We start from the raw sequence: 24,655 nt of genomic DNA on the forward strand, positions 1-24,655 counted from the left end.
TGAATCGTTGGAAAGAAAATTCTCTTGGAGAAAGAAGTCCAAGAGAGAAACCCATACCTTAAGTAGAACTTAATCTACGAAGACCACCTTGAACGAACCTTGAACATATCTTGAAAATCATCTAAGAAATTTTCTGTTATTTTTCTTGCGTTTTGTTCACTGTTTTTTTCGGGCTTGTTTTCTGGTTTTAGTCGTGTATTTGTTTGAGTTTGAACGTGATTTTTACGTTTAGGAACTGACCTTGACTTATTCAACTTAGGGTTTAATAAGTTAATTAAATAAATTAATTAACTAATTACTAAAAAAACCCTCCTAAGTTGACTAAACATAGGACAATGTTGACTTGACCTAAAATCTGAATTTTTGGTGTTGACTATGATTTAGGTCAACATTTTGACTTTATATTAATTAATTAAATCCTTAATTTAATTAATTTAGGTAGCTAGGGTAACTGAAGTACCCCTAAGTCATTGAAACCATAATCAACCTTTTAGGAACATCCTAGGTTAAGTACTAGGATGTTTCTAGCATTGTACTAGGTTAGCATAAGAATTTCGATTTGACCTCTTTAGTTTAATTGATTAAATTGATAATTTAATTAATTAATTAACCTAGGGTAATTACTAAAGTACCCTTAAGTCGTTATAACCATAACTAATCCTTTGGACCATCCTAGGTTAAATATTAGGTTGTCTTTTTTCTTGTCTCAACCGAAATCTTGAAACTTCTTTGTGATTTCGGTTTTTACCCTTTAAATTAATTAATTAAGCTGATAAATTAATTAATTAAGTAGCCTAGGGTACTTACTAAAGTATCCCTAAGTTGTTAGGACCTTAACTAACTCTTTGGACCATCCTAGGTTAGGTACTAGGTTGTCCCTTTCTTGTCTAAACCAAAATCTGAAAATTTTCTTTGTAGTTTTGGTTTTAGCCCTTTTAAATTAATTAATTAATTTGCTAAATAAATTAATTAGGTAACCTAGGGGAATTACTAAAGTAGCCCTTAGTTGATAGGACCATAAATAATCTTTTAGACCATCCTAGGTTAGGTACTAGGTTGTCTCTTTAACTAGTATTATGTTAGTTTCAACCCGGTTTTGGTCCTAGGTTGTCGAGTGCACTAGGGGATCCATTTTGGTTAGTCCTAGGTTAGTTAGCTATTTGGGGCAGTAGGTTAGAATCTAAAATTGCTTAGGAAGTTAGGCCCCACATGGTGTGGTCCCTTATGCACGTTTTTGTCCCTTTAACTACCCTAACCAAATTCGGTTAGGGTGGTCCCCTCCTTTGGTGCTTCTTCACATGTCTTGCACATGTGTTGATTGTACTTTCCTAACTAACTATTACTTATGGTTCCTTTGGGGATGTTTACTTATTGTCCCAGTGATCCTCACTATGTCTTTGGGCACTGCTTACTCTACATGATCATTTTAATTGATCACGTGACATGATATCTAGGCTTGACACTTGGAAGCCTCATACCTTTTTGTGAGTTAAAGGAAAAATCATTTTAGTTTAGGGTCTTCAATGCAGGTACATTTATTGAACAACAATCGTGGATTAAGGTATGACAACCCAAAAAGTATATTTCTTATTCGTATATAGAAAAATGACTAATATCCCTTAGCCAATTTTTCTATACTATGCCCAATATTTCTTAATATTGAGCATTGAGGTGCCTATGTACCCCTAATAGGCTATCCTAAGGGCATATATGCTCTTCATTAGACATATAATTATCGAAATTTATAGTTTTTTTTAAAATCTCTGTATACACAAAATTTGCTCTTGTATTGTGTCTATATTAACAATTTATAAAATTATTTTTATGATTTTTTTTGTAGTTTTTTTATTGACTCGGATAATGATATTTGTATTTTTTTTTATCAAGAATTATTTTTGACAATTAGTATGTCTTGTAATTTTATCTTAATAATTGTATTTCTAACTTTTTTAAATCTTTGTATACAAAATTTGCTCTTGTATTGTGTCTATATTAACAATTTATAAAATTATTTTTATGATTATTTCTTGGACTTTTTTTAATTATTGACTCGAAATAATGATATTTGTATTTTTGGTCAAGAATTTTTTTTGGCAATTACTATATTTTGTAATTTTATCTTGATTGTTGTATTTATATTTCTTTTTAAATCTTTGTATAGAAAATTAGCTCTTGTGTCTATATTAACTATTTATAAAATTATTTTTATGATATTTACTTTTTTTTACTATTGACTCGGAATAATGATATTTGTATTTTTCGTCTTTATAATTATAATTATAATAATTATAAATTAAAATATACGTATAATACATATAAACGTAATATATGTGTATAATATATAAGTCCACTTTCTCATCTTTCTCCGCTGCTCCACCGGCGAGACCCGAGCCGTACTCTTCCCTCCTCTCTCAGCCCCTCCACTGCCCAGGACCGTCTGTGACTTCCACCGCCGCCGTTTGTCTATGGCCGGTGGACCACCGAACAAACAAAATATATCTCTTCTTCCAAACCACTAAAGAGACCGCCGCCTTTCTCACCTCTTCCTCCTCTTCTCTACTTTCTTCCTTTCTCTCTCATATCCATCTCTGAGACAGCGGCTGATCGACCGCCGTCTATGTCGGCGTGACCACCGCTTCTGTTTGATGTCCGCAACGGCGAGCCGCGTGAACACCGGCCCACAGTGACAGCGACAACCACAGTGGTCAAGTCCAAATCGATCAGGCATTTCCAGGTTGGATATCATTTCTATCAAGACGGATCCTTACAGATCCATCATCTTTCAAATACTCATTTGCTATGCTCATCACTTCTGTTCCTTTTTTTTTTTGCTATGCTTATCACTTCTGTTCTTTTTTTTCCCTTTGAATACATTAGGAGATCTGATTTTGGACGCTTGACTGACAGTTACTTGTGTGTAAATTTCTGTGATTTCTATGTGTTTATTCTATTAGATGAATATGTGAGCCCCTAGAAAGGACAGGTGCCTAAACTGTTTCCTGGTTGATACATGATCATGTTTTAGCTGTTAAATCTATGTTTTGGCACACTAATCAGCTTGTTTGGTTTGATATCTATACGAAATGTTATCTTTCTTTGCACAATTTTGTATATTCTCTTTTGAGCATCCCTACATGTCTAAATATGGCAATGTGAGATGTTTTGACATGCTGATTGATGAATTTCATTTGCTGTTAAGCTGAATTAACTCAATTCTTTCCTGTTTCATTTCCTTTAAATTGAATTGGATAGCTCGAGTGCTCAATTCATTATGGCATAATTTTGGGTTTGCTGATTGTAATGCTTGATTTTTGGAAATAATTTAATACAAATTATTACAATCGAGTTCTGTAATTATTACAATCACTATTGTAATTGGCAATAATTTTAATCAAATTATTTTAGTTTAAAGTAGTTTGGGGTGATGGGGGTAATAGGACCCCGTGAAGTATATGTATAGTTGGTAATTTGTTGATAGGTTTGTGGGTGGGGAGGAGGCATTTGGCTATTGTCTCTTAAAACCACAGAGTCTCATATAAGACGAAGATCATATTATTAAAGCCTATTAATCTATCATCACTCTAAACAATTTAAATACTTCTTCAGAATGATCATTTATCAACCTGTGCAATTGATATATCTGATACCAAATTGCAACAAGGACTAGTCTTTAAAGTAGGCGAAACTTTTCAATGATTTACCGAGAGTGAAGGGTAAAAAAACACCTAAAGTATCCTTTAGGCAATAAAAATCGATAGTTACAGATTGGAAAAAAACAGTTGAAACCAAAATAACTTCTTATGGAGCGCCAACAATGATCAGTGAAGAAGCTCATTGCTTGTATTAGAATTGTAGAGTTAAAAGGTAAAATAAAAAATTGAGAAAGATAGTAAACCCTAATTTAGGAGGAAGTACATGACATTGCACAATTCGGCGGACTCAGAAAATGTAAAAGAGATAAATACTCTACCTATTAATTGACCTTCATGTACTACTCTACTATAAACAAATAAAACTACTGCAAGTAGACTAGAACATCTCTTGTGTCAGACCATTCGGTCGAATGCAATCTCTAATCCCAATGACACGAAAAAGAGATATATACGATGAATGGAAGATATTGCTAGAGTATTTGAAAGCATCTACAAAGCCAACAACACACAATAGATTGTAGGTCCCATACGATGCCTTGTAGGCTTGTACCTTCACCCAACTCTGTCTCTCGCCTATCGACCTGAGTCGAGCTAACTTTCACTCGAGGATACCAGTGAAAAGTTTTTGGAGCGTCAGTTCCTTTCGGTGTACATCTCACCTGAGTTGCTCAGACTCAGGTGTGTGTATATGATGCGGGTGAATCCAAGGGTTGGATTTGACAAAATCTAAATTTTAAGATTCGGGGGGAACAATTTCTAAGTATGGATATCAATGCTGAGATTACCACTTCTGAACCTATAAAATAGAGCTATAAAGATATTTTAAATTTTGGAAGCTAGGTCGTCTTTTCCAAGACCAACAACTACTTCTTTCAAGCTCTCGTGTTCTACCCTTAAAAAGGAAGTCATTCAAAGCCTTTCACTAACTCTCCTTAGAGATGTTGTTGCTGTCTTCTAAAAGAACACAACCTCTTGAATTCTTAGTTTCTCTCTGATTGTCGTGAACATGAAGCATCAAATATTGACACAGGGGAAAGGCTGAAAAAGAGACAAAGGACTATAATATTGAATATGTCATTTCTCATTCTTAAATCTATTTTATCTTTTATGAAAATCTCAATCTTCCCCCAAATTTGTCCATGAACTTTGGTCAAAATATTTGGTGCCGGTTGATTGAATCCCACATTCGCACTCGTCTTGTGTTCACACGGGCGTGGCAACCGAAGAATTTGTGCAACTTGGCATCTTACCCAAAGTTTTACCAAAAAAATTACTAATGCTTGCATAATTCTATCAAGCTAAGGTTATTTTTTTGCTGGCTAGTAATGTAGTGATTACTTATGAGGATATGTAGTTATGGGGGCTTAATTATTCATGTATTAATTAGTCCACCTTTTATCTTTCATAAATGAAATATTACATAGATTCCCTTATAACTTATACATGTATTAGTTATGTGGCTAAATTGCAAACCTAATCAATATTGATTTATACATTAATAACTTGCCTCTTTATCAACCACCAAATGTGATATTATTTATGCAAAACTTAATACTTGCATAACTCAATTGTCAAATCAACTACCAAACAACCCTAAGTCTTAAAATTTTGAAGAAAATGTAGTCGTAAATTATCTTTTCTTTATCATCAATCCAATCCATTATAACATAGTTTATAAATGAAATGTCTACAAAAAGAGGAAATGGAAATTATATCATCCATAAATCTAAAATAAATTTGATTATACTATTGATCGTGTGGTTCTTTTGTACAAATAATAAATTGAGGGATTTTTAATGGATGAAGTTTCTGAAATGACTATTGTTTGAGCCTTTTTAATAATCTATAACTATAATTTAGATATTTCCTATTTATAACAATTATGTGACGTAAGGTATCATGTGATTGTATTTGTGGTATGATATAGGTTGTATCGACAAATATAGTCTGGGAATATATAAAGATACAAATAGTAAAAATACAGGGACTGTATTCATTCGGCCCTATTGTATAAATGTTATCACCAATTTGTATTACTTGTGTTCATTCACATTATGTTTGTATAAACGCATGCAATCTTGATGAATACAATCATGATAGTTATATGGGTTCACTTATATTCACTTGTTACACTTAAGACACTGTTCTGCCCCTTTTTTTCCTCGCAAAAAGAAAAAAATGGGTTCCAACAAAGTGACAACTCTTTTTGGATCAATGAGAAGATAAAGAGTTGACACCTAACGAACTAAAAACGTGCAAATTACAAATACATCTAATTAACTAGTTTACAAAATCATATATCGGGCAAGAGTTCAAGTTACCTCGAAAGAAAGGTGTTAAACACCAATCGAGGTCCACAAATGTGAGTCCTAGTCGAATCTCATAAATTATGTGGGGGATTGCATGACAAACAAAGCTCATTAATTATTAGGCTAAAATGGCTGTGATAAGGTACTCAAACCTATATTTAAGATAAGTGAACAAAGTAGATGAGGTTGATTATTAATTCCTTAAAACAAGATTTAAGTAACGAGATAATTAAACAAGTTGAATAATTAAAACAACATTTATCACTTAAGCAAATAAACTCTAAATATTTGAAGATTAATTATGACATAGTTAGGCATACAATGAAAGAGGAGCAAGGAGAAAGAGTTGACATCAAGAGGTATGAAAATAGTAAAGAATGCATGAAAACTAAACTATCCCAAATATAGATAATAGATATAAAGAAAAAAGGGAAAAGACGGTATCCCAAGAAGTAATCGCTCAACCACTTGCAAAGTTTTTAAAAGACTTTTAGCCAAAGTGCCATGGCTATCATGTCGACCACTCATGGCTATAAGTGTACCATGCCGATCACGGGGTTCCTATCCCCCCCCCCCCCCCAACCAAAACCCAAACGACTTTAAAATGGAATTATCACTTCCCCAGAAATCATAACCAATTCTATGCTAAAGCTATGCAAAACAATATACGACTGTAGGTTCATTTTTTTTTGTTCTTTTCCTTTTTTACTTGGTCTTTCTCTTTCTCTTTGTTTTTTTCCTCGTTGCTCGGGGCCACCATTGATGTAGAGTGTATTCATTTGTTTTTTCTTTCTTTTTTCTTCATTTGATCTCTTGAAATTCATGAAGTAATGCTAGGTATATCACACAACAATGGCGTAAAATGACAAAAAGTTACATGATGTTGTATTTCCATGGCTGACTTTTGACCATATATATTTTTTTGTAATGACAATGGAAACCTGCCTCCGCTACCCTTTGGGTGCACATAAGGTAAAATCCCCGCTCTTGTGCAATAACTTGTACCTGCACTAGGCAAGTCTGATGCGATGAGCTCAATCTAGAAGGTAAACCCCTTGCTCTCGCTTGCTTTTGACCATATGATTTCCATATTTAGATCTCTGAAAGCCCATAGCACTAATGGATCACACTGGTCCTTTTATTTCTACTCCTAGAAATATTTATTGTGCCCAAAACTTCCCGAAGTCTGTCCCCCTTTTTAAATTTCGTCGAACATCCTATTTCCAACATCGAAAAGCTAACAAAAAAAGCCACCATTGATGTACCTTATTAGCAAGCCAAGTACCTCAAAATCAATGTTATCAAAGGCGTGCTTTAAGCGCGCTTAAGCCCTAAAACGAGGCTCAAAATGTATTGAGCGCTTCGCCTCGCTTTATTTGCGCTTCAATGTCGTCATCAAGGTTCTAAGACAAGCTATTCCTTGCCAATGAGTCTCTTATGATGAATTGACACTAAACAATTGATATTTCACTTTATAATTAACAAAATTCTATTTCATTGGCCATACATTTGTCATTGTCATTCATGTTTATAATTAACTAAACATATATATTTATGTTTTTTCTTCCCGTTGAGCCTTTTTTTAATTAGAACCCACACTTTATTTGCGCTTTGCGCTTAAAGCCGCGACAGTCCTTAGAGCTTTTTTGTGCTTTTCGCCTTTGATAACACTGCTCAAAATTGCTCAAGATGAACTCGGTGTTATCAAAAGTAAAAAGCGCAAAAAGCTCCAAGGCTCGTTGAGGCTTTAAGCGCAAAGTGCAAATAAAGTGTGGGCTTTATTGAGTCAAGGCGCAAATGGAGAAAACATACACATCTGTATATGTTTTAGTCTTAGACTAATAATTATAAGCATGAATAACAAAATACATGGACAAATAAATTGATTGTTTGTACAATGAAATGAAATATCAATGGTTTAGCATCGCCTCTTCATAAAAGCTCATTCACGTGGAGAAGTATATCTTAGAGCCTTGATGATGACAATGAAGTGCTTATGAAGTGAGACAAAGCGTTCAATGCGTTTCGAGCCTCACTTAGGGCTTAAGCCTTTCATAACATTGAATGGACTTGAAGAATCCATGGCTAAGTTTCTCGAAGATTGAGATCTTGATTTTATATTCTTTGATTTTGCTTCTTTTTGGGTTCCTTCAATTTCTTTAAAATTCAACATTCCGTTGGGCTATTTCAACATGATTATCGTCGCGTTTCTAGTTTTCATCGGATTTATGCCGTGTTTGAAGAATGATTGCAAAATTCAGAGAACCACCATTGTAGGACTTTGAAAAACTTGAAATGGTTATGATGTTTTTGTGATATCAAAAAAAGGGAAAAGAATAATTAAAACATATAATCTTCAATTAGAAACTGAAACATGAACTATTTGTTTCAGTTTTAGCCATTTTAGGACTTTTGGTTTATTCCTTGTGTGCCTACTAGAGGTGTATTCACCTTCTTGGGCAGGTCAACACTTAAGGATTACCAAATTCTGAAAATAAAAGGTTCAAGTAGATAATTAGACTCCTTTGAAGTATAAGGGTGTTGTTGGGAATTGACTAATAGGTTCGGGGACATTTGGCTATTTTCATAAAAATTATGGTGTGAACCCTGTAGTATATGTCCATTATGTAGTTAACTCAATACACTGAGATGCTTTAGTTGTCTGCGATGAAAGAGTTATTTAACAATGCCCTTTTTTGTTTGAGACATGATTTAGGCAAAGCAACTCTTAGAGAAAGACCAAGTGGTCTCAGAAAGGGATCATCTAACTGGTGGTAGTGTTTGCAAAGTCATGCTCTTTGAGAGGGGCAGGTTTCCTAAACCTTCCTGTCAGCTTTTATCTGATCACTGATAACTGAACGCCATACATAATGCTGATGCATGCAAAAAGTTATTTGGTAAATATTCTTAAATTACTGACAAAAAAACAGCAAAGAAGAACGTGTGGGAAGGTCTCAAGTCTTTATATTATCTTTTCCATGTGGGTCAAACTGTTTTGAAGTTGGAATTTATCAGAAAATGTTCTGTTTGAAAGTTTGCTTCAATTAATAAGAATTTCCTATTTCAATATAATTGATATTATTGCGTGTTGCCCTCTAAAACATAAATGTTTTTGGTAGATCTATAGAGGTTCTTCTGTTGTATGGACAAAGAAATGAACTTTCTACAACAAATTTTGTTGTTGACGGTGAAAAGTCAAGCAGATACTCATTGTAGTTAAGTCTGTTTTGGGTGCTCCACTATTGTTCACACACATACACATGAGGATTAAGTGTTACTAGCATATTACATTTGTTCCTTGCTGTCTTTAAGGTATACACTAATTGCTTTAAATTAGTCTGGCGTCTTAATACTGTGTTTCAAATTTGATGTTGTAGATTTCCATAGCTTCTGTCTGCATTTGGTTATGACTACGCTATCATCCCTCAATAGTTCAACTGTTTCACCTTCTGGAGGGACAATTTCTCCAGCAGCCTTTGGGACATATGAATCTCCCATGCCTGGGGACTCTCATTCTGGCCATTCTGAACCGGCGATCACTGATAATGATGAAACAGAGCTACACTTTGTATCATGGAATCAGGATTACAGTTGCTTTGCTGCTGGCACAAGTCGTGGCTTTCGTGTGTATAACTGTGATCCTTTCAAAGAGACTTTCAGACGTGATCTGAAAAGTGGTGGATTTGGAATAGTGGAGATGCTGTTCCGATGCAATATTTTAGCACTTGTGGGTGCCAAGGCCAACACTCAATACCCACCTAATAAAGTTATTATATGGGATGATCATCAAAGCCGGTGCATAGGCGAATTTTCATTTAGGTCCGAGGTTCGTGCAGTGAAACTAAGACGGGATTGTATTGTTGTAGTTCTTGAGCACAAGATATATGTCTACAACTTTATGGATCTGAAGCTTCTTCATCAGATAGAGACTGTGGCCAATCCTAGGGGACTTTGCTGCCTCTCACACCAGTTAAGTACATCTGTATTGGCTTGCCCAGGCCTTCGAAGAGGACAGGTCCGGGTTGAACATTTTGGCCTGAATATGACAAAATTAATCAAGGCACATGATTCCCAGATAGCATGCCTAACCTTGACAATTGATGGGCTGCTTCTTGCAACAGCAAGCACTCGGGGAACTTTGATAAGACTCTTCAACACCATTGATGGGACTCAGTTGCAAGAGGTACTTCCTTTCTCTCATATCTTGTTTTTGGTGAAGAACTAGGCGTTTATATGGTGATTGGAAGGGATGAGCACAAAGCTAGCTCATTGTCTCATTCATTTGCAGCTTTCTTAGTGCAGAGCTCTCATAAAAATCAGACATCGTCATCACTAATCCTTTCCATTTTTTATCTGAATTAGTTTGCTGGGCTTAGAGATTATGCTAGACATGGCGAAATACATACTTGGAAAAAAGTGTTTAAATGTCAATACATATCATATTAAGGTCAAAATATTCAGAACATAATTGTATAACTGCCTCCTAGTAAAAGAAGTCAATCTTGTGGGTTGCACCATATGGGAAGTATTTCTAGCTGGTAAGGAGTGGTAAGATACTGATTGTCATCTGAACTTGACTTGGAAGCCATTTCATCTCCGATTCTAGCACAAGAAGGAACATATTAATAGAAAGGGTAAGTAATTGCAAAATGTGAAATAATAAGTGTTAGAGATATATAAGTGCATTCAAAAGTTTCCTTTCTGTAGTAGTAACAACAATTCACATTATTATATCTGCTATTAGAGTTGTTGTGGTTTGGTTCTTACCATCATCTATCCTTGAGAAAATCTCCATATGTTCGGCCAACAAAATGATTCTGGCCACACGTAATGAGGTGTCCTAAGTATATAGTTAATTTAAAAGCTTAAAATTTCTAATTGAGTCTAAGCATTCATATATTTTGATAACAAACCCTTGCCTGTAGTTATAAAAAAATTAAACCAAGATGAGAATTTTAAATAACATTAATCAATGTCTATAAACCACAACGGGAGAGAGGGTAATTTCGTCCTTCATCAATACGTGTCCAGTGGAGTGGAGTGCAATTTTTCTGTGTTTACAAGAATCAAATTTTAATAAATATCAGAGTCAATTGGTCTTTTGGGATGTGAGGAAGGAAAGTCATTCCATTGTGTTATTGTTTGTAAAAAAAGCGGGAACTGTTATTTAGTGGGACTATGTGGGAGTCTATGGGCCACAGGTGAGGTGTCAAAAATGGAGTTTTGGTACGAAGTTCAGGGGTGGATGTGGGGGGAAAAGATCCCAGGGTATCTGGTGGGGATTTCGCGTAATTAGTCATCGGAAAAAAGTTGTTATATGAGGCATTCTCTACAGCAATAGATGATTATGGGTCAATCTTATATGGTGGTGAATGTTAGAGAGCTAAAGTGCAACATATCCACAAGATGAGTGCGGAGATGGATGCTAACCCAAATATCCGGTCATACAAGACTAAATAAGATTTTAGAAAAACCATATTTGCTAGAAGGTGCAAGTAAGCATATTAGGGATAAAATGAGAGAAGATTGCTTGAGATGGTTTGGCCTGGTCCTACATCGGCCTCGTGATGCACCTGTATGTAGGTGTGATCAGTGAGGTGCTAAAAGGGGATGAGGTAGACCAAAAATCACATGAAAGAAAGTTGTCTTGGAAAAACCTACAATTTCTTGGAGACTTAGTCAAAGATAGGACACTGAAATAAAAAAAACGACATACGTGATATCAGCTAGTTGAGAATATGTTCTAGTTGTTATACATCTATTTAGGTCCGATGCTTTTCTAGTACTTTGGTCTTATCATAGATTTATATACCACTTAAAAACAATAATACAAGTATGATTATGACATGAGATGAATTTTAATGGAGAAGGCGAGAAGCATGTTCAGTGAGGGATCATATAATCAACCCCAGTTTGTTTGGGAGACATTGTATAAACACTCACCAGTTTATGTTTACTGGCATGTTCAACATATACTTGGTCAAGGGATGAAAACTCCACAAACTTCTTATCTTCACAGAGTGAGGAGAAATTCCCAGTTGCTATCTAAATTTCTTTTCACAACTTCAAAAAATTCTAATTATTCTAAATCTGTTCACATGTAAAAGTACTCTTTAAATGTTGTGTAAATCGAACTATGTCAAATTGGATTGGAGAAAGAAGTATAATTTGAAGTTCTGTTTTCTGTATGTGCGCGGTTTTACTATGAAATGTACAGTATCTATTCACTAGGGGAGGTAATATTTCTCGACTATACTTCTGTCTGATTTCTGACTACGGAAAATGGAATTGCACAATGAACAAGACTTCACGAGTCATCTTAGCTTTAAGAATTAGTTGTTATCTCCAGTTAGTTGGGTCTGCTTTTAGCTCTTTACTCTGCTGCTAGTTTGCTGACAATCTGTCCCTTAAGAATTTTTCAGGTCCTGTGATACTCTTGTGAGACAATCAACAAACAATGTTGACTTCTAATCGTCTACAAAATATAAAATGGCATTAATGCCCCCACTTCTTTGGATACTGATTTTGAGATGTTTTTCTCTAGTTCCTCTTTGATTTTGAAGCATGCTTTATATGTGATTCCTTTTCTATACTCGCTATCCTTTCAGCTAATGGTGACTCTAACTCTGCATTTTGATATGTTCTCTTTAGCATAGTGCTTATTCCTTACCTACGCTTTATCTTAGGTGCGTAGAGGGGTTGACAGAGCGGATATCTGTAGTATTGCTCTATCACCAAATGTTCAGTGGTTGGTCGTCTCGAGCGACAAAGGTACTATCCATGTATACAGCCTTAGAGTACGTGTTGTTGGAGAGGATGCTTCAGCTGATGCTGCTGTTAGAACTCCAACATTGTTGTGTCAGAATTCATCATCTTCTCTTGATGCACTTATTTCTCCAAGTACTGGAGCCAACCCTGGTTCATCACTGTCTTTCATGAAAGGTGAGTGTATTACGAGATTAGGTGTGCTATCCCAATTGGCTGTATATTGTGCCTGATAACCAATTTTTAGGGTCTCCAGACAGGTTTACCTGTCAACAATAGTGGAACTAATAGGATTAACCAGTGTTTTTTACTCATTTTGTAATGATTATGTTGTATTGTTCTAACTGCCAACTTTGATGAAGATTTGTTTATTTTCTAAACTGATTTGGTATTCTCACAATACCTTACCTGTCGTCTATGGTGGTGAGGTGACTCAAAATTTCTGCTGGATAAGTTCTGATTTGATTTCTTTTTTTGATACAATTTTTCAGGAGTTCTGCCAAAATACTTTAGCTCTGAATGGTCATTTGCTCAATTTCATTTGCCAGAATGTACCCAGTACATTGCTGCATTTGGTTCTCAGAACACCATTATAACTGCTGGCACTGATGGAAGGTACTAAACACTCATCTTTCTGGCTCAATATGTTACTCTATTGCAACGTCAGTTAGCAAATTCAGTTTAACATTTTAGCATTAGTTTAAAGTATTTTGGCATTAGAACTAAAAAGTTTACACCAATTCAGCTAGCCGGTTCTCCTTTATCTCACCACCTGTTGGACTTCTTTCAGTTTCTATAGGTGCAGCTTCGATCCTGTGAATGGAGGAGAAATGGTACAGCAGGAATATGTCCGCTTTCTGAAAACAGAAAGTAGGCCGAGATAGTTCTGTTCCAAAAGTACTTTCCTTGTAAATAAATCTGATGTTTTATCTATTGTGAAAAGATGGGAAACAAACACCAGTAGATAAGCTGTGTTTGCTGATTAATGTGTATATAATGGCTCTTTATATAGTGTTGAGATCATCCCGTATTTTTTATACTAATGTACTTAGATTATGCCGTGTGTTTTTATACTAATGTACTTTATTCTGTACTATTACTTGCAATGATGCGTCATGATCACTGTGATTGCTTCACAAATAAGCAGTGTTTTAGTACTTTTGGTGCAGTTGATTGTGCTTTTCCTAGCACCCAAGATGCTATTGTATGCCCTGCAGTTCAATAGGTTTACCCATCTTTGGACCAAGTTGGTACTGATGTTTATGACCTTGTACAGGTTTTACTAACTTCCATTTTCTAATGGAAGCTATGGTTGATGCGTTATGAGCGCTTGACAGGCAGTGGTTTAGTTTTACTAATTGGTTTAAGAGCCAGTTGATTACTTTTAGTCAAGTGTTCTGTTCTGAAAATGCATCGGACAATTAACATCTTGATCGTCCATTGTGTAAAAGAGTGAAATAGTTTCACTTGTATCATGCAATGGACTCAGGGCGCACAGCTCTAACGCTGAAACATGCCTCAACTTGCTTTCGGACCTTGAATTTTTTTTTTTTAAAAAATAAAAGTCTATTGGCCCTTGTTGGCTTAGACTAGGGCCACTCATGGTTATTTGTTAGAAAACAATCAAACTAAATCGCAATTCGAACCAAACCTATCAAAATAATTGATATTTGGTTTGGTTTGATTTTAAAGTTTGAAAAAAAGATATTATTTGGTTTGGTTTTATTAAAATATAATTGAAAAAATAATCAAATCAAATCAATAAATTAGATAGATAAATTTTTATAATTATTTATATATTATTAATAAATAAAATATAAATATTCTGTTAAATTTTAATTAACTTAAATCTTTAACATTATTATTTTCTCAAGCTCAATACTTAAAATTTTAGCCCAACTATTACAATCCTAGGTCAAAGTCCATCAAAATTCTTTACTTACCAAAGCTATTTCACATGAGATAGTCACATTTTCTTTAAACCAAGCCAACAATAACTAAATCGGTGATCATTTTCTTTGTTTGGTTTGATTTTAAAAATTTTAAAATCGATTAGATCAATTTGATTTTAATTTTAACCAATAACCAATCCAGACCGAAGTACAAACAACCCAAGCTTAGACCAATACATACATTTTTCCATTTTGCCTTTATATTTGTGAAGTTGATCATGAAAAAGAAAAATATGGCACATGCTAAAAAAGAGTCAGAAAGTAAATCCACAAATTGGATACAGTGGTACAACGTACACCGATCCAACACATACATTTTTATTAGCAATTGTTGACTACACGGAATATACTAGGGTATTAATTTATGTAAATTGGAATGTTAATGATGATCAGTACAGTAGGCAATTTTAAACATTGTGGTTAAATTCTGTGAATTACATTAACTTTACATGGACGTTTTTTCCCTGTATAAACAAAAATGAAGCACAATATGTACTTAAGGAAGAAGAATACACCAAAATGCAAGTGCTGCATATTGTATCAACTCCTCTCATCCCACTAAAATCCTCAAAGAAGCTCCGTTTTACACAACATCTTCATGGGAGGCAACCTAAACAGGTGATGTTATAACTCTCTAACAGACCAAGTTGAGGAGAAATGGTACTAGCAGACATTCGCTTGTTGTAACATGGGACATTTCTTTCTTTCAAAATGGTATCGGGGGTGTAATATCAATATTAGAATAACTGGAATAAAAGGCTAGTTGATCCATCTCCAAAAGATCTTAGATCAGCAGGTCTGACCAAGGCTCTACACAAAGGACAAGTTCTCTCTCTTTCAAACCTGAAACTTGGTAAGTAGCGAACACTAACTGTTAGCACAAGTATAGACAATATGTCATTTTTAGCATTCAGTAATAAAAGCATATGATTAAAAGGATCATATTTTTTCTTTCTCAAAAGAAAGTGGGAACAAAACAGACATTAAACAGTTCGTACTACATAATAACCTGTGCAAACACGGTGTTCTCTCCTTTTCAGTGTTTGCTAAGTTGAAGGACTAGATTTGCCAATGGCAATATGAATGGACCAAAAAAAAAATCACAGCAAAGTTGATAGATCATTTTAGTAGAAAACACAACAATGAGAAAACCTATTTTCTAGGTTTTTTCTTTCAAGTTTCACCACTTTATTCTTAAAACTGATCATGAAACAAAAGGAACACTTAACTGACGAAAAGCTTATCAGACCGGCAGAGGAAACACAACAAAAGATTCAGTCCAAATAGGTAGGGCAACCAACTTATAAGGAAATAAAGAAAATGCAGGTACATTACTCCCTGATCAGCAATAAAAGCAGTAGCAACAAGAAGCATATTTCCCAATCGATCATTTATTTATTCAGGGAAGTGTCACCCAATTGACTATTCAGGTAGTGAGCAGGATTATTTGGATTCTAACTCACTAACCCTCTCAGACTGATATGTAAATATCACATCAAACTTCTTTACTGTAATTTTTATTTCCAAGTAATAGCACAAAAAGTAAAATGATCTAGACATCCACCGGTTATATGTTCTCTCTTTCCAACTTTGTCCACGAGATGATACATACATTAAATACAAATGTCGTTACTGAAATAGTTTCACTCTTGTTACAAAACTCATATTATTGATGATTTGAAGGTGGTATGGTGTATGAAACAGTTGGCATGCCTTGGTTTAATGGCTAACTATTGCCTTCACCAGCAAGAAGTGCCAGGATTCAGTTTAGTGCAATTATGAGATTTTATTAGAAGCAAAATGCTAATAAAGAACTTGGTAATGAATGTTGACCACAAAAACACATATAATAATACATGAATTTTGTTCAATCGTGTGGGTACTTCATTGAAAATGTTTGAACTATCACAAAGAAAACGCTTTTATTTTATTTATAGTACATTTTCTACGCGCTCTTCACATGCGGTCTGAACTCTTTTTTATTGGGTGATTGACGCTGAAACTTAAACGGTAAGTAAACCCAGGACCTTTGTCTACCCTGGTACCAATCTCTATAATTATTCTAAGGATTTCTAAGAAATTGTAGATATGATAATATCTAATGTTATGCCTAGATTAGATAGATATTATCCTCTATGCATAACGATTTTAAGTATAAAAAGATCAAGCCTTTTAATGGGATGGCGGTTGCCATAGGGAGAAAGGCACCTGTTCCCTAGAGAGAAGGATGTCCAATCATTGGGGAGGTGACCGGTTGGCAGGCCAAGAGAGAAATAATGCCTAAATGGCCGTAGGAGAGAGGAGTGGCACCAGAAAGGTCGCCAACTAGATTAGCAGTGCCTGCTGCCTAAGACAGGACTGATTGTTGGAGAGAGGAATGGCTGGGTACCATCCGAGAGAGGAGGATAACCAGTTGTTGGCTTGTTGCAGAGGAGAGTGGTGCTTGAATGATAGGAGCCACTCCTAAAGGGTTGTCTGAGAGAGGAGCAACAACTGGACAGTTGTCTCAAAGTAGAGACATGGATCATTGGAGGGAGAAGCTTGCATCAAACAACGGAAGATAGAAGAGTGTGTCCAAATATATACATGTGATTCACTTATTTGAATGAGAAAATACAACAGAATATTTTGTAGGATACATAGGGTAATTTGTATTTAATTAAGAATATATTTACCTCCGAAATTAGGCATAGAAAATGGTTACCTACTATATTAAAGTTAACTTCAGACTCCTATGTCTTCATCAAAAAAACTTCCGGCTCCTATGTAAGAAGTTCCTCTAGTACATTGTTTGTTATACAAAAACAACAAGAAGTTTCCAATTTGACACATCAAATAGAGGAACTCACGCAACAAAGTGCAATAGGAATACTAACCATTCTGAGACACAATCTTCACAAAAGATGTGTTTGCAGCACAATAGAATTGGTGTATTCATCTTCTCTTGGCAAATAGCACATAGATCACCAGCTGCATTTACCTGGTTGGAACATAAAAGACAGGATTACACGACAGTTGCAAAAGAAAGCTCTAAGATATAGGAAACATGTCTAGTTAGGTAATTCTCTCCCTCCACCAAAAAAAAGTTATAACATGCTTACTGCTCATAAAAGCAACTCTAAGAAAACTAGAGTTCAGCTTTACAGCTTCTATGTCACAGTTGTAGCTGATAGAAAAAGTACCTGTAAATCTAAGGCTACACAATAAGAATGGATCTTTATTTCATTATAGCTCCAAATCTAGTGTCACTTTAATCTTGCGTCAGCTATTTTTATGTCACACAATCTGCCTGTCAGCATACTAAACTAGGGATCGCTTTAGATTGCTTCTAGCTGAAATTAACTGTGCAAAACACCTAAAGGTTTTCTTTATAGCCATGGTGTCTGGGCCAGCTTGCGCACCCCAGTTAATTCCACGGGACACCTGCTACCTCCCACTAGCATAAGTACCAACTAACTCAGTTCACAAAGGCTTGGAAAGGTAGGAAAAAATCATCTAGTGTTTTTGTCCCTGCTTGAATCTGAACATAAAGCTTCATTGTTCTCGATCCACCTCATTGATGACAATGACGCACCCTTGGGTGCCACGGAAGACCCTAACATTTGCTCAAAGGCTTGTACATTTGGTAGTCTCAATCATAATTTCCGTTGTCTTGACCAAGACACCAAGCAAAGGGTACAGTTCTATGTATGAAAATTGTCTTTCTTTTTTCTTTGGAAAACCGTGGTGTCCGGACCCACTTGTGAGCATCTCGACTAATTCCATGGGGTACCAATCATCTCCCACCAGCAGCAAGTACCAAGTAACTCTGTCCACCAAGGCTAGAACAAATGGAAGATATTACCTAATGTTTTGTCTCTGCTGCTCAGCCCACTTCATTGACCACTAGGTCACACCCTTGGGTGCAGAATGCAGATTGTCTTTATTTTTTGAGAATGAAAATGTAAATTGTCTTTACATGAGATAAGTTTGTAAACTAGAGCGTCCAATAGTCATTTAGAGGTTAAACCAACATTATCAACTAGGTAACAGATGGTGAGTAGTGTAAAGATAGGAAACAACGCAAAAAAGCGCGTAAAAAACAAAGAGGTTACAAGACACACTAAATTAATGTTGGTAATTCAACTACTGAGCCTACCAAAAATATATGAGTCAAATCTGTAGAGGAATAAAGTTGCTTCAAGGAAGTGACACGAAGTTTATTATCCGCCCAAGGAAAAACAAGGAGACTGTAGAATCTCAGCACAGTACCCTCTCATTCTCCATGAAGAGGATAATCAATTTTTCTCCCACTTCATATGAGTATATGTTATGATATTCATGTAGTGATCTATCAAATATGTGACTGTTTCTAATTGTAAAATAGAAGAAATTTTGCAAGTCAATGACAAAATAATACCTGTTCAGGTGTGGCATGTGACCCATAATGGATTTCCTTAATTGACAGTGCCTTCAAAGCAGTAAGGAATGACCGAACCTGCAGACCAGAAACTAAGTGTGATGTAGAAGAAAACCATGCCAAAGTTGTATATAAAGATCATGGGGTGCGGGGGTCCACAAAAGAAATTTAGTTCTACAAGGACCTTACCTTCTCAACGATTGATGTAAGCTTAAACGTCAAGTACAATCCTGTTATCAGTGATGAAAAAAGGCTTCCATAATCTTTGTTGAGAAAGAACCTATACCAGACAGGGGTTGGTAATAGTGCACGGTATAGGAGCAACATATACTCCACCAGAGTCAGCAATTGGCCCTAACAGACCAATAAAATTCAGTTTTCTTTGCAAAAAGAATATAGAGGCATTCAATAAATCACCAGACTAAACATCAACCACATAGTATACCTGTCTGCGGAAATTGTGGCCCCTGCCATTCTTGTAAACCATAAGCAGTACCAACTTCAAAGTCATTGCTGCCTGCCGCACCATTGTATCTGGATGTAAGAACATTTACGAAAAGGTGAGGACCAATACTCCTTTCTATCAGAGGTCTAGATTTAAGCATTGCACCCAAAAAAGATGAATATAAATAGGTAGATTAATTAATAAAGCCTTAAAAATTATTTCTAAGAGTACGTCCATCGATACTGGTAGGAAATGTCAGTACAATAAATAGAGAGAAAATCACCTATACATGGTAAACACATAAAGCATAATGGACACCTGAAGTAGGGTTCGGCAAAGCTAAAATTTTGTCAGGGGGCAACCTTTAGGATCTCTTTACAATTTCATTAATAACTATTTTTGACAAGTTAAAGATTGTGAAGGGGAAATTCCTGGTAAGATTTCATGAATGTATTTCTCTGTACTCTTTTTGACATTCCTTCATTTCAATGGGGTCTGGCCCTAAGCTGAGGAATTTATCTTCTTTTTATTTATTTATCTGACAGGGGCTATGAAGGAAATAGGTTCTCTATTACTTGACTACAATGAAGTTCATATCTCACAAACTCGCAAATAGGAAAAATTGAGAAATAGAAAGTGAATTTTTAATTTGAGTGAACCTAGAATAATAATCAGAACCAGAAGAAATTTCCGAGCTTAAGTTGCTACTTAAAAAAGCACTCTGATACGATATTTTCGTGCGTTTAAATAATGGTGATCTTCTCAAGGTGACCAGAATGTGTATAACATAATAACTGTTGCGGGCTGCCTTCGATATGTCCGCTCCCGACACTAAAGATTAGTCAGCCGGTGACATAAAAAAATTATATGCATAACAAAGAGTACCGAAAAGAGTACCGAAACACATAATTTATCTATAAAAAAAGAGAGTATCAAACAAGTGTTTCAAAAACCATACCGTTTACCAGGATGATGAAAATAGCATGCCAGAAAGGTGGGATACCCTTAGGAGGAACCATAAGTAACGGATAAAATATATCATCTTTGTGATTCCACCAGTAGATTCCACTAATATGAAGCATAAACACCAGAAAATAACCAAGAAGGACAGTGATCTTTCTCTCCCCCTGCAAATGTGGATACTTCATTATGACCAGATTCTGAGTCATTTTTAATCTTTTATCGAGCTTCAAGGACAAAAAGTGCTGCACAGCATGTAACACTAAATAACATTTGAAAACAGAGCATAATGTCACCTTTAAAGCTGTCTGCTTTCGAAGAATGTCATTTGACCTGAACATGAAGGCCGTAATCCAAATTATGACAAAGAAACCTGCGAAACAATAATTAGAAAATGAAATGAAGGATTTATTCAGATGTAAAAAAAGTTCACATGATATATTTAAAGAATTTTAACAATTAAATAGGAACAGTAGGCGCCAATATACAGAAAGTGATCATTTCTAAATAGAACCAATTGAGAGCCAGTTCAATTTATGCAGTACTCGTCAATTTTTATCAGGCACTTGGTCTACTTGTACTATCAGCAGCTTACCGTCAGCAACATGCATCATAATGCACTAATCTCCATGACAAAGCTGAAAAGTCGCCGATTGTTTTATCATATTTTGGGCTCATCTAATAAACCTAAGGATTAATAAACAACCGGCTTAATCATATTAATCATATGCTCCTTCCTTTTTCTCTTAGAACTTCATCTAAAATTAATTGAAAGCCCATCTTGCTTCAGTATACATCACCTTGGGGAAAGTACTACCGAGGATTCCAGTAAATCTTGCTAGACACGAAAAACATATAATGCCATCAAACATCGGAAGGAGCATGTTCATCAACATATAATCACACAGCAGGAAAAACAGGTGAGTAGGCACGTCATGGAAAATAACATAATGCCTTCAACAACCATTAAGAGATCCAAATTTTCCAAGATTCACCAGCTAAAAAAGTTCTAAAAATATAGGTCCCATGTTTCGAGTCCCTTAGTTCTGTAAGGGAATTTATATGCTGGCAGAAAACATAAGAGTGCTACTGGTACTTTTACTTTAATTTTCATTTATTGGTACAAAACATTAGTATGAAACTAGCTTGAATGGAACAACATGGACACTGACTCACTGAGAATTCTTATAGCCGATCCCGACTTGCTTGGGATTACATAGTAGTTGTTGTATCAGCTGAAAAGATTGAGTTATGCAACTCTGCTTAATCTTCCCATTTATAAGGTAGAAAGGAGCTCTAAGAATCAACCAACAAGTAAAACATTTATCATTGACCTGTTGATCACTTTTGAAACATTTTCCAAAATTGAAGTTTCATCTTCATGTTTCTTTTCATTAGTCTCATGGACTCTAAGATGTGAGAGAACCACCAATGCATAAGGAGTAGGAGTGCCCTTCATGGCGTTAGTCAAGGGACTCGATCTAAAGCAAATTGAAGATACCATCACTGCCAGCTAGTCTAGTCTTCAGACGTATAATTTAATTGTACACATGTTAATGCAAAAATCATAAGAAAGAAGTGTGCACATGGTAACTTATGCCAATTTGTCTTCTCACTCCATGTATATAGTACCATCATAGTCAGCACAGTGTAGAGGTACATATTGCCATATGACTGCATATCAAGCATCTATCACCAACGAAATATTAAGTGAAACCTACTTATTCCAGGGTTTTAGTGTACATTAAAGAGTGCTTGTTCATTGCCACATCTTCTCAAATTTGTGGAGAAGACAACAACCAACATTTTAAAAATTAATCACTTTGAGTTTAGTTCATTATCATTTGCTACATAATTAAAAACCTTTAGCTCATTACTGCTAATGACGTCCTTAATCAATAGTAAATTATGAAGTTGAAAGTGAACAAGGGAAATCTTAAAAGAAGAAAAAGGGGTTTACCTTGCAAGTGTTGGCGGATGAAAACAACCAAAAGTAGCAAAGAAAATGGAAGAAACTGTTCAATCCACCTTGCAATCTGTTGTATATCATACCTTTGATATGAAGAATCCCTATTATTCCCACTCCCAGAAGAAGTAGACCCTTCCACATTCGAACCCCTCTCCTCCTCCCTTTCCCCACCATCCATCACCGACCCATCATCAGTCCTAACCCGATCATTCTCTCCAGAGCCAATTATCCTAATTGAAACTTCCCCGTTACTAGAAGTAGTTGATCCAGAGGAGTTGGGAGTAGGATTATCAGGAAGGAGCAAATCGGTTTCTGGGTTTTCGGGTCGGACTCGGAGCAAACCGGAATATTCAAGGAAAGTAGAAAGTGGGTATCTGAAAACCCGGAGAGGAGATAGATTAACTCCAAAGGCTGTTGAATTTGAAGTATGTGGAGATGAACTAGAATTAGAATTGGAATTTGGGTTTCTGTCAAAATCTGAAACGCTTGAAGAAGTCGTAGTCTCCATCAATGGAAGACTATGAAGTTTTGGTTATGTGATAAGATAACACAAAGTAGTTTTGTAGCTGTGAAGAGTTGGGAAGAAAATGGTGAAGAAGAAAAGTCAGATGAGGGAGAAAGCTAACTTAACATCAAAGAAAGAAATATCAGACCAAAATGGGGAAGAACAAACGACAATTGACTTGTCTGAAAATACTTGTATTTCAATATTTTCATTCAATTTAAATCAGAGAGTATTACTAAACTATCTGATATTCATTTTAAGGGTTCATTTGTTTATATAATATGGTATCATGATATGAAATTATAAAGATGAAATTAAAGTTTCTTTTGGATACACGATATGAAATTTTTGTATAAAAATCTCAATAGTTTTACAACTATTAAAATAACATCAATTATTTATTCAATCTTATCAAATAAATAAAATTCTATAAAAATCGCGTGATAAATTATTTGTTCAAATCTATTTGTTCTCCACTTTAGTAACTTTTTCCATCTAACTTTAATTCAATAAAAAAAATTGAACATAAATTATAGTGTATTTGTCTTTAGTATTAATCCTTACATAGTATGAATAATTTCCTCATGTTGAATTTGCATTTCTCGATCATGTAATCGAGAAGACAAACCAACATTTTACTTTTGAATTGTATTAAATACAAAACGATAGATGTAAGACATTAGGTATTGGAGTAAATGAAGAGAACAAATTTATTACTCAAAAATCGTTTGACGTGACTTAAGTGATTACGTTGGTGTGAATAATAAATTTATGTTGGTGAAAATAATAAATATTAAAAATTAATTATGTGATTATAAATTTTATTCACATATGAAATAAATGGTTAGTAAATATAAATGTGGTCATGTGGGGTTGTTTTAACAAAATATAAAGTGGTGAATCAACTTTTGTATTATAAAGGTCTCAAATCATGATATGGAATTTCAGTATCATGGTTTTTGGAGAATATGAAATCACATTTATGATTTGGAACCATGAGATGAAATTAACGTAAAATTACATGTTCAAACGCTGGTTTCATCTCACGATTTCATATCTTGATATGGTGTCGCATGGCGAAACGCTTGCTAAGTCTTGAAAAATGATTTGGAGAAAGAGTACTATTTGATGTAGAGGGTATGACATGGAAATATATAATTGTCTTTTTTTTGATATGTCAACAATGACAAATAAAAATAAAAATCTATTTTAGGAATAAGTAACAAGTAATAGAGAAAGTATTTTTTTTAAATGGCTTAATTAATCGGTGACCCCTTAAACTTGACACGAAGTTTCACTTAAGCACTTTATGTGGGAGATGTTCATTTTAGACACCTCATGTAAGGTCTCGTTGTATCATTTTGACACTCTTTTGCCAATCAACAAAAACATATGACGTGTGTGTGTTACACTCGCGAATGACGTGTAAAGTGGCAAATTAAATGATGACATTTTGTCAAAAATAATTTATAGATAATAAATTTTGAGTATAAATATAAAGCAACCAATGATTCAATGACACGTAGATTTTTTCCCTTATAATTTTTTTAAAAACAAATTAAATCAATAAAATTCCACATGACCCTCCCACCCACCATTGTCTTCTCTAAAAATACATACCCATTTGCAGAACACCTCCCCCCAATTATCTTCTCCAAAAATCATACCCATTTGTAGAAAAACCTGCCCCCCCCCCCC

General features: G+C 35.0%; 2 protein-coding genes across 2 annotated transcripts; one reads left to right on the forward strand and one right to left on the reverse strand.

Moving 5' to 3' along the window:
* The first annotated feature begins 2,319 nt into the window (after positions 1-2,319).
* LOC101246636 (autophagy-related protein 18d) lies at positions 2,320-13,783 on the forward strand. The gene is made up of 5 exons (XM_004240791.5): positions 2,320-2,734; positions 9,340-10,145; positions 12,649-12,904; positions 13,219-13,342; positions 13,518-13,783. The coding sequence occupies exons 2-5, from the start codon at positions 9,369-9,371 to the stop codon at positions 13,609-13,611; spliced, it is 1,251 nt and encodes a 416-aa protein (XP_004240839.1). The 5' UTR covers positions 2,320-2,734; positions 9,340-9,368; the 3' UTR covers positions 13,612-13,783.
* A 1,158-nt stretch (positions 13,784-14,941) lies between these two features.
* LOC101246930 (uncharacterized) lies at positions 14,942-23,231 on the reverse strand. The gene is made up of 8 exons (XM_004240792.5): positions 22,444-23,231; positions 20,780-20,856; positions 20,482-20,650; positions 19,524-19,612; positions 19,268-19,432; positions 19,079-19,156; positions 17,556-17,659; positions 14,942-15,522 (listed from the first exon to the last, which is right to left on the reverse strand). Exons 1-8 carry the CDS (start codon positions 22,958-22,960, stop codon positions 15,417-15,419), a joined length of 1,305 nt encoding a protein of 434 aa, XP_004240840.1. The 5' UTR covers positions 22,961-23,231; the 3' UTR covers positions 14,942-15,416.
* Between the last annotated feature and the right edge of the window lie 1,424 nt (positions 23,232-24,655).

Source organism: Solanum lycopersicum, chromosome 6, assembly GCF_036512215.1.
Source record: "Solanum lycopersicum chromosome 6, SLM_r2.1".
In the NCBI taxonomy this organism is placed as follows: domain Eukaryota; kingdom Viridiplantae; phylum Streptophyta; class Magnoliopsida; order Solanales; family Solanaceae; genus Solanum; species Solanum lycopersicum.